This window comes from Hyposmocoma kahamanoa, unplaced genomic scaffold (genome assembly GCF_003589595.1).
Source record: "Hyposmocoma kahamanoa isolate Upper Pololo Valley unplaced genomic scaffold, ASM358959v1 202, whole genome shotgun sequence".
NCBI lineage: Eukaryota > Metazoa > Arthropoda > Insecta > Lepidoptera > Cosmopterigidae > Hyposmocoma > Hyposmocoma kahamanoa.
Window position 1 is genome coordinate 2,051,759 of NW_020653726.1, and position 15,180 is coordinate 2,066,938.

Here is a 15,180-nt window from a genome sequence, read left to right on the forward strand (position 1 = left end):
TATCTTTATCTTTATCTTTATCTTTATCTTTATCTTTATCTTTATCTATATCTTTATCTTTATCTTTATCTTTATCTTTATCTTTATCTTTACAGTCCTTTTTCATTCTAACCGATTCGATGGATCTCGTTTCTTAGTACCCGTCTGCTGTGAGTTATACTTATTGTATTATTTATTCTCGTAAACAATTGTCGTACTGTACTTGTACGGAATGCACTAATACTACGTAATTATTATCTCCCGGCGCCTTTCTACTTCCTCTCCCTTTAGTTTGTTTACCGCAAGCAATGATTAAAACTTTCTTCAATTAGGTACTGTATTATTAGTTAGGTATTTACGATATTTATTAAATCTTATAATGTTTTATTACCGTGATATGTAATAGAGCCCGAAACTATGGTTTGTATAAAAAACAGATCTAGAAAAGTAGTTTCATTTCCTATGTATAACAATTGCGAAAACCTAAGAATTCGATAATAACTCCACTGGTTGTTATTATTGTTATTACAAAGGTTGAACGACACAAAGAAAAATCTCTCTATCTGACTGGACTGAAATTTTTCTTTGTGTTGATAATAATATTTATTATTTACCTAGCATTTTTGTCAAATCACCAAGGTCTCCTTTCATATACCAAAATCAACTTAGTTTGATTCTCCTTGGATACAACTTGCTTCTAAGGTCCAAATATTCTTTATTTCTGCTATCTTGCTATTTTTACATCTTTGATTAGTTCAATGAACCTCTTCCGGTTTCCTCGCAATGTTTTCCACTAAATGGCTAAATGTAAATAGACGTATTTACAAATAAATACATTAACGCATAATTATCTAGACATAATTATCACTGTGTTTTTCCACTGCTCATCAAACACGAGTTATTTATATATTATTTACCGGTAATAAACCAATACAATAAGAAAACTTAATGAGGAGATTACGCGTCTCTCGACATAACACGTTTTGATAAAGAGTTTATTTTACTGAGGATTAGAAATGGCGCCACTTTGTAGTCGCTATGTTGCTAATATTGAAATAAAAAAAAGGTTATTTTTAACAACCTCGCAAGACTATATTACTAACGTCATAGACAAGAACCTTTGTTCCATGAGTTTTAATAATTCACCAGACTTTACAAGGAGCTCTACTGCTACAGATAGCAGTGAAAGAGTTTGTCCAGGGAAGTACTACCTGTTTCCGCCACCAAGCAGTAATGAGAGCATTGCTGTGTTCCGGTTTTGAAGGATAAGGGTGCTGGTGAAATTACAGGCACATGTGACTTGTCAACTTATGTCTCAAGGTGACGGGCACAGTGGCAATGCCCTTTAGATCTTTGATAATTAAAGCTCGGAGTGGCAATGCAACTGTTATTGACAGGCGTGTCGCTTATCACCAGACGCATGACTTATTCACCCCGTCACATGGTAGAAAAAAAACTTTCGTAAATTGAACTATAAAAATATTTAATAGATCGCTGTATCCAGTGATAACTTTGTGCGATACGATGCAAACGCAGGAACGGGTGTGGGGTCGTCGGAGAGGACATTTGCCCATTAAAATTTACAACCTGTACAATGCAGATCTAAAAAGTGTCAGATAGTACTACAAAAACTTAATATTTGATATGTTGACAAAAGTTGTTGTTCATGATGATGATAATACAGTCCTGCGAGGTTGTTCGTATTTTATAGCCCTGTATAAGTAAACACGAAACGCGGCGTAGGACACGTGCTGAAGGTTCGTTAATCTAATAACCTACGAGTGCTTATCTAGTAGATCTAGAGACAGAAAAACAAAGAACTGCTAGAAAATTTTACCTTTTCGGACTGTCGGTTCCACTCCTGGTTCCGCTAGTGGGTCTAGTAGGATTTTGATAGTACTCATGTCCCCACTACATAACATGGGTGGAACTATTATCACAAAGGAAAAAGATTTCTACTCCAAAAATAAATTTACTCTCTGTTACTTATGCTGCACCTGCCGATCCTACGTGAGGGTAGGACGTCGTTATCTCTACGTACGCGACCATGACCATCGAGCACTATAATGTCGCGCATTAGTCGGTATGCAAAAAAGTGTTTTTCTCTACTCTCTACGCTAACATTAACCACAGAACCACTCAGCAATGCAAAAAAAAAAAACGGTTTTAAGTTATTTTGAACTTTACTTCATGTGTATTGTATCAACTCATGCGATGTTACTGAATACAGTTTACTTTTTTCGACTGTATAAAAATCTCTCGCTAGAGTATTACTTTTGTATAGTATAACATTCATCAGACGATCTACCTGGTGGAAACTGGTTTTCGCCGCTTACTGCCATTTCTTATGTTAGGCAGTATCTTTATTATCTCATGTGCATATCTGATCGTAAGACAAAATATAACAATATTTTTTGCATATAACAGTCCTATTCCCTACTCTAACTAACTACGTAACATAACTTCCTAGGAGAGCTTTGAACAGAAAACCTTAGTTCCAAGAATGCAGTAGTATAAGGGCTGTCACTTAGTAGTTTTGGGGGAACTTGTAAAAAAGTAAGTGTCAATTTTGAAGATACTGACACTCTAAATATCTGAAGCTTATTCATTTGTTCATATTTCAACGACCGCATAATCTACAATGTCTTTGGTATAAACATTTACAACTTTCTACAATAACAACAATAAAGAGACGTACCGGTATAAATAGGTAAAGATAGCATAATAAAATGTCTTGCAAATACATACCTCAGATTAACAAATTCAATACGGATGGTTTGCGTCTTTATTAGATGCAATGTTAGCACAGCACGATTTCCTGATTACACATGGCAATATATTATTAATCAGAACTTGCTGCTAGAGGACGTGTCAAATAGGTTATTTCGGGTAGGGGCGACCGGGTCTGGTAGTTATCGAGGAGTTGTTCTCACAGCAATAACTTTGCAAGAAAAATATATAGCAATTCATGTGAAGCAACAAGAAGAAGCGACAAGATGATAGAGTCACTTATGTGTATCTCAACGTCTCAACTGTGATTCAGATGAAAAAATGAGCTATGAATAATATTACTGATGAATAAGAATGTAGTTTCTTTTTTAAGTTAGTTGTGCATAATATAAACATTACATACATAGAATTATAAAAAAGGTGGTTTTATTTAAGAAAATCCTTGTTATCCTGTCATAATTTTGGCGGAACAATTTAGCTCAAAGGCGGAACAACGCGCCCCAAAGCAGGGCTGAATGTTCCGCTCTGAAATTTGTCAAAAATTTACCTCTATGAAAAAGACTATTGAGATATTAGTAGAAGTGACTATACTATTATAAAAAGCGATAAACATTTGTTCAATATTTCCAAATGTTGAAAATCAAATCCTTCATTTTCGAAAAAAACTTGAACTTATTTGAAAATCGGAATGTTCAGCCCCGCTCTCCCTTACTACAATACTAATTAATTTTGATATTTTTAAGCTCATCATAAAAAACTAAATCAATTACTTTGTCGAATTACAGGGACGATTAAAGGCTTCTTCGAATATACTTACACGATATTTGCTACCGTTGTAGGTAGCGAAATCCGAGTGGGTATGCGGTATTCTTACTATTCAAACCTAAGCGGATATCTTTATCGCTATGGGTAGCGAAACTTTTTTTTTCGCCCGTCGAGACAATCACTTCTATGCTGTCAGTGAATAAGAGCACATTTAAATCACAAATAAGTCCTAATCGTGTCAAGTAACTGATTTACCGCGCCGTCCGACGAAACCAATTTCGTAAAGTAAGCGAAAAGATATCGCCGACCAGCAGGGCTAAAAAGGCCGTATTGGCAGAATCATAATATGATTAATTGGCAATTCATATTATTTCGCCTTAGCTGCGGAACTTCATAAAAATAACCGAAGGGACACCGTGCAGTATGTGTCGCTACTCATAGCCTTAGCGAATATCGCTTATATCTTGAATAGACCTTAAATTAGCTTCGTGGTTTCAAAAGCAAGAGAAAAAAAATTATACCGTACTCCATACTCTATTATCATATTGTTTTGGGTATAGTTTCATAAAAGAAATTTCTTATCCAGGTGGTAGGCTACGGTGTGATGATAGCCTCGTTCAGTTTGCAAGCACCTATACGCTGGGTGGTGGCGCGGCTTCACGGCACTCCGCGACTGCTGTTAGCCGATGTGTACCACTTCGTCTCCTTCATCGCAACTGTCAACGTCTGGAGGGGGGTCTGGGGGATGCTAGACACTTATTTGTTCCCTGGTAAGTGTGATAGACTATTCGCTTCACTTTGAAGACGGTACAAAACAATGACGATGAAATTGTAAATAAAATCCTTACCTGTCTCGTTATGCTAAGTGTGTTGAACTCAAAATAATAATTAATAGATTCAGGCGTTACTTTGAGGAAGTCTGAATTAATAAAACCAGAGGGTGGTAAAATCAGCTGCATGCAAAAATACTCAACACAAACGCAGCTATTTTGCACGATTTAACCTTCACTGGGTTCGCGGAGTAGCAAATAAGTTTACGTCCATTTTGTTTTTACTCAAAATAATGCCAGATGACGATCATTAATTTTCCATTAACTACGCTTATTCACCTCTAGCAAAGCTATATTTTCTGTATTTCGTGTTTCTCAGATACACCGAAACTCAGCAATTGGTGTTCACACACTATCAGTCTCGCTCTACTAATTCTTTTGAACTGTTCCAACTCGGTACTTGTTCGAGGAGTTTACATCGACGCGGAGGAGCCAGCCGGAGAGTGTGTCATCTTTCCTTGTCATTATTTACGCCTCTTCTTCCATAAAGAGAGAACTAAGAAGAGACACAGACTGGCTCTGGCTGCCGCTGCAGCAGCATCGGCGAGAAAATCAGAAGAACTAACCGGTTTACCATTGTAGCTATAGAATTTAGACTATTTGTGTTGTGATTATAGTCAAAGAATAACATATTATTATCTAGCAAAAATGTTTACTATATTACGAAATAAACTATATTATAATACTGTACTATGGGTCTATTCCCGTTCTACTCCCGTCCGACATAGGTCCGAAACAATTACTGTCAAGTAAGTAATGCTCGACCAAATTAAAGAACGTATGATGAGAATGAAGCTTCATAATGGATGGTTTTACTGCCGTCCTCCGGAAAAAGACAGCATTCCAGATGCGCAGAGTGCGGGACAGTCCCAACAGCATCCCACAAACTGTGGCTGGTAGGATTACCTCTCCCATGTGGCAACGCTTCATGAGAAAGGTGAGTTGAAAATTAATGTAAAAAAAATGTTTCTACTAACACTAATTTATAAGCACTTTTCTTGTTATTATTACTAACAAATTACGGAACTGTCTGAAAGAATTTTAATTTTTAATTTTTTAATTTTTAATAATGGAAATTGTTTTTTGATTTGGTCGAGAATTATTTATTTGACAGTATAATTGTTTCGGACGGAACATTGAACGAGAACGAGATTAGATCTACAGAAACGAAAACTCGTTCCCCGCTAGCGTAATGAATTTATAATTCTTTCGCATTGAAATTTTTAGATAATTGGTTTTAAAAAGGCATGTTAAATGTAAAACACATGATAATTATAAAAAAATTCCATAGAACGCCGCCATGTTTTAGAGGTGCGCGGGCAATATGTTCAAGTTTTGTTCGTTACTGTGTTAGGTAATGTCGGATAGAAAGCACTATAATGTGGCTTTTAACATGTGTTGTAAGATTTGATAAACGCTCCATTGTCTTGTGAGATTGCTAGTTAAAAAGGTAATCTCAGTTTATTGTTATTGGTTAAAACACATTACGACAAAGACGAACTTGTTGTCCTACGATACGTTTTCGTGACACACGTTCTTTAAAACTACTATACATTGTACAAATCTGTAATGTTGTGTAGCTAGCTTTTGTACGACGAAATATTGATTTGGGAATTGCTCCTCCTGCTACACAAATTTGCCCAGCTTGTTGTAACTTTCGAAATATTGACACCAAAACTTTTTTGTTTTGTTTTTATTTTTGTGAAACAACTCCACTAGTTTGCTATAATTATTAAATACAAAGGTTGGTCACAAAGAAAAATTCCATCGACTCGACAGGACTCGAACCTGCGACTACGGGATTCCGTCCCTATCACTCTTCCAGCTGACGTCCAGTTAAACGAGTCGACAAATTTCTTCTGTGTCTGTGATAAATCGTTGCATAGAGTGTTCTGTTATAATGTTTCAAATGTTTCTCCCTATTGGGAGGGCACAAATGTCGCCAAAAAAATTCATGACGCCAAGTTTACAGCACGATAATAATATCGTATTGTGAATCATTGACTTACAATTATATGGACGTCGGGTCCGCGCTAAAAAGTGTCCGAACTTATAGGGCGTTAAAATCGTATATTGAGCGTCATTCACGCTTTAGTCTTCGTTTGTTCGACTGACAGCGAAGCAAGCAAAATTAGACAGTACTGCGATGACATTATAATTTAAATTCAACGTTTAAGCTTTTCCATATTCCTTTACATGTCACTACGTTTAAATAGGTTGACTTGGGACATTTTTTTCGTGGTTTTTGTATTAGACCCGTCGTCCATTTATTTGTAAGTCAATGTTGTGAATGTATGAATGTTAAGTATATCACTTTCACAAGACTTGCTTGTGACTAAAATATAGAGCTTTGTTATTGTTATGCACATTGTGCTGTCGTCTATTAACTAAAACGGCTAATAGACAAACGGTCAAATATCCGTTTTAAATAGCAAAAGATAGAGCACAAAATTCTCTTTTAAAGACAGTTAAAATTAGTTAACGTATTCGACTATTCGGACCTTACCCTAACGACACATAGCTGAAATATCCTTAAACAATTTCTATATCCTAAAACTGGGTTATGGTTTTAAATCATATCTCAAAAACATATTTTGTCACTTAGCCACGTTTTAGTCAGCAGACGGCAGTGTGAGAGTCTGGTCCATCGAGTATATAACCAGAAATAGAGAAATGTCATGTAATTTGTTTGAAAACTATTCTGCCATATCATTACTGTGACAACTGCGCTCTGATTGGCTAGCCCGAGTTCGAAACAATTGACGGGTGTCGTCAACTGTTTCACTTCAAACTGACCAGTTAACTTGAGCTTTGCTATAATGGACGAAAATATATTTAACGTTTAATTACCGATGAAATGTGATTCCGTTGATTTTGTAATTAGATGTTTTGCTGTTTTCCCCACACCACCGTATAGAACAGCACGGCATTGTTGGAGATATTATCTCTATTACAGTAAATACAGAATATTTTTTTGGAATATACGGAGAGGTACACACAGGTCAGTAGTTGGCCTGTCTATATTTCAGTGCAAATGGGAGTTGATATTTATAAGAGTTGTATCGCTAATGTGTTACCAGGAATATATGGCCCTTGTTTCGTCTCTATTTCTGGTTATATTCTCGATAGTCTGGTCTCAGTAGGTACTGTAGCGCAGGCTGGATAGATTATATTATTTTATATTTAGATTTTATTATGAGAGATTTTATTTAGAACTGTATAAAAAATAGAAGGTTATTGTCAAATGAACAACGCGGTTGTTCTGGACGAATCTTTTAGTTGAACGCTCACAGTAAATCTTTAATTATGATTACATTCCTCGTTTAAATATTAAATAGTACGTCTAACACCGCTATAACAAAGGCTATGCTCCCACAGTACTAAGGTATTCCTGTAAGACTAACCACCAGGCTCCCTCCCTCTAAGCCGGGTTTTCTCAACCTGTGATGGACCCCTAAGGGGTCCGTGTAATGACCGCCAATGGGGTCCATGGCGAGTCTATATAACGTTACAAATGCACCATATAAAAATTGGTATACAATATGTTGTGGTTAAATAGGCATAGTGCGCGTGACCTTTTTAAATTTTCGGACCCGAGGTACGAGCGACCGAGACTCGCGTCAATACAATCCGCGAGCCTTTCTTCTTCTTCATCTTTTCGAAAAGGTTTCGTGGGCTGTTTGAAAATTTGAGACGGTCCATGACTAGAAAAAGGTTAAGAAACCCTGCTCTAAGCTAAGGTTAATTATTTATCTTATTAATTTCAGCTCAAATCGTGATGACGCAGTCGCGAGTAGTGTTGTGATCCCAAGTAAGGGTTGAAGTAATGAATTAAGTCAATACCATCATGCCAATCTTCCACGGCAGGGACCATGAATCTCACTCTTCTTCAAACTTCCGCCTAGAGTCCGTCTTCACGATTTTCTTTTTGAGAAAACAATATTTTATAAACCTTTTTAGGTATTTTCCACTAGTCATTTAAAATTTTTTCTTCATGCCAAATTTTTTAAATATTTTTTTGTGTTATTTTGTATACAAAAAGTATATATCTACTTCTAATTGTAAATCCTATGTACGAGTGATTTGACGTAGCATTATTATTGGTAGGTGACGAAACGGCCCCGGTTTGAATTCCCGGCAGGACCAATTATTAAATATTCCTTCCTTTGAAATATACCTTAATTATTAAATATTCTCGTTGATTCTTGGCACTTTTGACCTGAACTTTTTAAGGACATGTTCGGCCTGCTTGAGATATGTACGCCAACACCTTGCTATGTTTCCGTCAACGTACGCGCTTTCAATTTGTGCCGTTATTACTAACTATGTATAGTATAAGACAGAGTTAACTTACAAAATATCCTTTTTTGCATGTTGTGGTTGTGGTTTGGTTGTTGTGACATAAGACTAAGGAAGTCTTTTAGAAAAAGCTTTATATTCATGCAATAAGAGCGAAAGAGTCATTCCGTGTCACTAAAGCGTGAAACACACACAGAGCGGGTGCGAGTCGGGCGCGTGTCGGGTCGGGACCGCGGCGGGTCTAATTCCGTGTAGTTATATAGACGACAACACACCGAGCGCGGCCACCGGTCCCGACCCGACCAGCACCCGCTCTCTGTGTGTTTGACTGACTCCCTAAGAGAGATGCCATACGGGCGCTACCGGTGCGTTGCGACTCGCTTACTTAGAGCAATGGCACATGATACATTTGCGGCGGCGTTGTGACGCCTGAGGGGAGACGTTACGTTGTATTACATATAAATCATAACGACACACAGTGTGTTGAAACAGCGCGGCGACGAAACGCGTGCATATTGGACAAGAGGCCAGGACACGAAGGGGAGAGGTGTTGCGGTTCGTCAGTTACATTGCGACATCGCACTGCTCGTGTAGCGCTCGGTATGGTTTCAACGCACTGTGTGGCATGTCGTTTTGGTCAACGCAGCGTCACCGTTCAGGCGTCGCAACACCGACGCAAGGCATTGCGTGCCATCGCTCCGCAATAAGCTACAACGTCTATGCGATGACGTATAAGTACAGTCAGTGACAAAATGTGCTCAGTGTTCAAACCTGTGAAAATATATGAATTTCATTAAAATCAGTCTTATTTCATTTTTGATTGATGCTTTTTAAGTTATATGAATTAACAGGGTTAGCATTAATAACAAAATTCGCTAGAAAAGTTTTATCTGGAAAAGTTTTTGTCTTGTCTAATTGGAAAGATATTGACTGCTTGAATAACATTTTTTGTGCTCACCTAACCTGTAGGTGTTTTTATCAAATGTTAACGTATTTTTGGTCGGTTTCAATGTTTAAATTACTTGAAGACTTTTCGTATGTTGGATGTGGCCAAATTATGTCTTATCTTACAAATGTAACCAGCAGCTTGTTATGTTTTTGCAACAGATCTTGTTAGTTAAATCTGTCTTCGTCTGTACGTAGACGATAAGTGTAAATAAATTATATTGTAAATTAAATAAGAAATTAGGTGTAAGTTAATTATAATAGTTGCAAGAAACGATCACTGTAAATAATATATTATTACGAGTTATTTCCGTTGTTTTATTACAAATTTCGAACCACAAAAAAAAATTTAATAAGCGATGGCATCCCGGTGGAAAAACGGTTGCCTTTGAATTGAAATGTCGATATGTCAAATCTTTGTATCGTCATGTACTTATGATTTAGTTTTTAGCTTTCCATCCTCTAAGGTTTTTAGGTTAAATACATTTATGAATGTTTAGTAACAATACCCACTCAGAAGAAAAAGAATCGTGATTTTTTAACTCTATTTACTGCCATTATTCTTGATCATTGTTGAACATGTCAGCTTGATGCGTTCACGCATGTTACAAGTGTACCTATCTATAAATACCAGATGTATTAGAGTGAATAATATATCGCCTATGTAAAGTGACCAGTATAAACCGGTGCTACGTAATCATGGCTTCAGCAGTGTTGAAGAATTAAGTGTGTTCGACCGTACTAATGCTCGGAGTTTCTTTAAAGGATTAGATTCGAAATGAGGTTAACTGACAGAGAACCAAGACCAAAGATAGATGTTGGAATAAACAAACTGAAAGTGCTGTCCATATCTGTCGAAGAATCTGTGACGGAGGTTTTGCGTAATGAAGGAAGAAGGCTAGGTCCACATAAAACTTATTAAAGGAATGGGTAAAATGGGAACACGAAAGCCCTAAAGGGCCTGTATTCGTGTATATATCCAATACTTTATAAGCAGTTAAAATATGTGAGATTTACATGATTGAGAATAGAGGTGTACTTCTTTTATATTTCTCTTCGAGAATTTTGATGGGAGTGACGACGGAACGAGCCAAAGTAAGAATAACGAAGGAAAGGAATTAGAGAACGATTCAAAATTTCAAAAGTAAGCGGTCAGGAACCAGAAAGGAGGGTGATAAAAAGGTGGGATGACGATGAAGGAGGTCGCATTGTCACAAACTGGTACCCTAAGAGGGAAACAAGTTCTTGAGTGAAGACTATGACTCGGCAAACGTAGTGTAGCTCCTCTGACCAGATAGAGTGCTGGTAGCGCATGGATACGACAAACTGAGGATCGAGCGAAATTGCGCACATTGGCAGAGGCTTATGTCCAGTAGTGGACTGCGATAGGCTGATAATGATGACGATAATGACCATGCTACTCGTCAATGGGAAGTGTATTCTAAATCGCGATACATTAAAGGATGACGCCCTGAAAAGTGCACTTTTGTTAACGCATTTAGCAGACGATAGGTTTTTTTTTAAATAAATAATAGACACACCCTTGGCCACAATCTCACCTGATGTTAAGCGATGATATGACTGACGATGGTACGTGATGGTAGAGACATTCTTTAATATCTTTTCTCTCTAGCCTTGAATAGTCCCAAATTGTACTCTTCGGAAAACAAATAGAGTATTCCATTCCTTTGCCGTACTCATCAAAAAGGAGGAAGCAAACCACTTAGTGCGAATGGGTCAGTATCCCACGGTATCAGAGTATCAGTGGTATAAGGATGGAATGTCCCGAACCTTCTAGTCAACCGAAAGAGGAACAGTGAGTGTGGCACTAAATTGAAAAGCTCCGGTGCACACTCCCTGAACGAAGTAACTATGCAAAACTTCTTTAGATTTTTATTGAATCTGAAATAGTTTTCTGTAAACAAACTAGATTGAATCGTCTTTGTATTGGTAGCATTTTTAGTAGCAGTAGAGCTCCTTGTGAAAGATTTCGTCCAGTGTAGTACTGCCACATTACCTATTTCTGTCGCCAAGCAGTAATGTTAGCATTACTGTGTTCCGGTTTAAACGGTAAGGGTGCGGGTGAAATTACAGACACATGGGACTAGTCAACTTATGTCTTGGGGTGACGGGCGTAGTGGCAGTACCCCTCACATCTTTGTGATTTAAAGCTCTGAGTGGCACTGCAACTGTTATGGACAGATGTGTAGCATACCATCAGGTGCACGACTTGTTCACCCCGTCTTGATATTATAAAAAAACAATTAAATAGTCTTAAGTTCCGGTCAGTGACGAAAGTGACTTAGAAGACGAAAATTTGTTTAACAAATCTTGTGCCCTCGAAGCGCTGGCCAGATTTCCCGAAACACAGCGCTCAATAGCATCATCGTATGGGCCTTCACCAGGGTTAAGACACCGGCAGTTCTCGAGCCCTGGCCTTTGCATTGCACTGGCATTTGTCGCAGTGACGGTAAGACCTGACTGTATGGCTGTAGGTCCATGCAAGCTAGGGAGACAGATAGTGTGGGACGCAACCTGTGTGGACGCTGTAGCACCCTCCCATGTCCTTGCAAGATTGGTGGCACAAGCTTTATCGCCAGAGCTGCCAAGAACTGTAAAAGGCTCAAATACGCCAACCTTGCTCAGCTTTGTGCCTTTTGTGGTTGAAACCCAGGGTGTCTGGGGGCCACAGACAAAACTTCTAGCAAACGAGCTGTCAGATCGCCTCGTAGAAGCCTCCGGTGACCACAAGGCTGACAATTATTTCCGCTAAAGAATGAGTTTAGGTATTCAAAGGGGAAATATTGCCAGCCTTCTGGACACGATGCCCGTGTGGCGCTGGAGGAAAGTTTCTACATATAAACTTTCTTCTAGTATTTACATTTTTATAATAAGTTTTGTCTGGTATCATATTTTTCTTTAAGTGCCTTGAAAATACACATCACACCATTTAACAGATTTAAAGTTTTTAGATGCAAATATAATGCCGATTACGTTTAAAGAGATACAAACTGCCACGGCAAACGACAAAATTCTTAATACTGTAAGTAAATGTATGAGTCACGGGTGACCACGGAAAATTCATTGCTAATCGATTGCACCGTATTACCACAGTATTACAATGTGGTGTTACCATATATTACCGTTCCAAACTCGATTTAGAGATCTATGATGGCAGTCTCGGATTTTTTAAATTTTAATTTAAGTGTTATCTAAGAAATAAGTCGTCTGCCAGAGTCTTCTTTACCTTGACAGCTGCGTAATTATATAATAAGATTGGTAGTTTATTTATAGCAAACCTATCGCAGCGCATTGTTTTCGAGAATATCGTTCATTGTCCTTATCTATACTTTCCAGACCGCGTTTGTGCATTACTGTAATAATTGTAATTAATGTGATACTGATGTTCATTTTACATAACTTTGTCGTATTCCCCAGGTTAGTTTTCGCGTAATTGCACAAATCTTGTAGAAGCCAATTTTTTTATGTGACTAAATAATGGGACAAACAAACCTGGTGCAAGCAACACTGTGCCACTCAGATCTTTAAATCGCAAAGAACTGAGGGGCACTGCCACTGCGCGCGTTACCCTGAGAGTTTATTGCCAGTAGTTCCATGTACTCAGTTCCACGCGGAACAATTGTAACTCATAAGTTCCATGCATGGAACTAGTGGGAATAAATTTAATGTTTTATATTTATTCCCATACGTAGGACATAAGTCAAAAAGTCCCATGTGCCTGTAATTTCATCAGCACCCTCATCTTCAAAACCGGAAAGCAATAACGCTTACATTACTGCTTGGCAGCAGAAATAGATAAAGTGGCAGTACTTCCCCGGACGAACTCTTTCACAATAAGCTCTACTGCTACTAAAAATGAAATATATCAAAACGAAACTTCAATAATATTTATTTCATGGATAAGCAAATTACACTTGAAATCGTCACATTGATTAAACTCTACTTCTCATTCGCAAGACCTCTGAGACAAATGAGTAAGAAACTCTAGTATTTGCTCTTTATCAATAAACATTTGTATACATTTATCATTTACACTATTTATTTCACATATCTCAAATAAACAATAAGATCGAGACGGGTTGTCTCGACCGCAAGAGCTAATAGGGTCACTACCACGGATTTCTTTCATCCAAGTACGCAAAACCCGTATAAATAACCTTTAGCGTACAGTTTTTGTGTCCCTATAGTTTTAAACCTCCTGAATGGCAAATTTTTAATACCTATCAACTGAAATCTTATTTTAGAAGCGTATACATTGCCCTTTACATGATTTAAGGCACTGTGAAGACAACTGTCAAGAACAACCTCGACTTGAGTCGGCGGCTCAGCGGTGGCAACCGTTAATCGTGCGGAGCGCGACGGGAAGAGAGCGTGCCTACAGCTCCGGTACCTATCTGGAAAACAGAGAGGGTGCTGTACGTGCACCCGGGGCGGCTCACCTAACGGATGAAGTCCGTGCAAATGGACGTGCTGATCGGGGTTAGGACCTGACTTAGAAGGTCCCGATGGTGCTGGTGCGCTCGCACAGGTCACAGTGCCCTTCTCATATGGGTGGGTCACTATAATCAAAACTAATGTAGAAAGAACAACCAGTTTATTTTAATATCTCGTATTAACATAAATTAAATGACATAAAGGTATTATGGCGCTAATGTAAGAATCTTAACTTCCTTAAACATCTCCCTCAAAGACACTCCTGGGTCACCATTGTAAATTGCCCTAATCACACGGTTTTGCAAAACTCTTTAATATCAGCGGTATTGCTCCAAAGCAAAATGCTGTATACATGTCGTTAAACGGTAAGAGTTGCGACGGTGTGACCTCCTTACATCGTCATTCCACCTTTTTATCGCATTTCTCCGGTTCCTGGCCACTCGTATTTAAATTTAAATTTTGAATTGTCCATACTTCTTTTGCCTCGCATTCTAATTTTGTTTCGTTCCATTGTCACTCCTTGCCCGATTGCGGCAGCGAACACGTCTTCTCTTCTTATTTTTTCGAACCGTTTACCAGTTACTAAAAATCTCTTGTACGATAAACATTTTAAAGATCATAAATGTTGTTAAAACTGGAATAAATATTTATAAAACTGGATTTATTACCACTAGTTCTTTACCCTTTTGAACTTTGAACTTTAAACCTACGAAGCAATATGTACAAAGGCACGCTGAGTGCGGAGACTACTACTCTCCTGGCTACATTACAATTCTACATTACAATCCTACTGAACAGTCTACAAAACTCCACCAGCACCAGCAGCGCTCTCACAGAGTAACTAAAATTAACTACCTCCGTGGTTTAACGGTTACCATGCCGGACTGCCACGCAGAGGTCCCAGGTTCGATTCCCGGGCCGGGAGAAATATTTGTATGGCCTACATTTATTTCTCTCGTGAGTTTGGATCTAATGTGTGGTTGTCTATGTGTGTGCATGGCACCCGCGACACAGGGTTTTCCCTAGTACAGGGCTATGTTGAGTGTGTGCGTTATTATTATTATTAAAATAAACCAACCTAATAACATGATCATTGAATCATTGAAATTTGTGAGAGACGTTAATTGGACGTTGGAGACGTTCATAAGGATTGTGTAATACTAAATTCTCTTTCAAA

The 15,180-nt window shown here is 38.1% G+C and overlaps 1 protein-coding gene across 1 annotated transcript in view; it reads left to right on the plus strand.

The window, feature by feature from the left end:
- Positions 1 to 5,337, plus strand: part of LOC113227071 — a 28,323-nt gene extending 22,986 nt beyond the window's left edge. The window contains exons 5-6 of the mRNA XM_026459944.1: positions 4,061 to 4,244; positions 4,624 to 5,337. Coding sequence (XP_026315729.1) covers positions 4,061 to 4,244; positions 4,624 to 4,886 — 447 coding nt within the window. The 3' untranslated portion in view covers positions 4,887 to 5,337. The remainder of the gene's footprint in view (positions 1 to 4,060; positions 4,245 to 4,623) is intronic.
- The last annotated feature ends 9,843 nt before the right edge of the window (positions 5,338 to 15,180 follow it).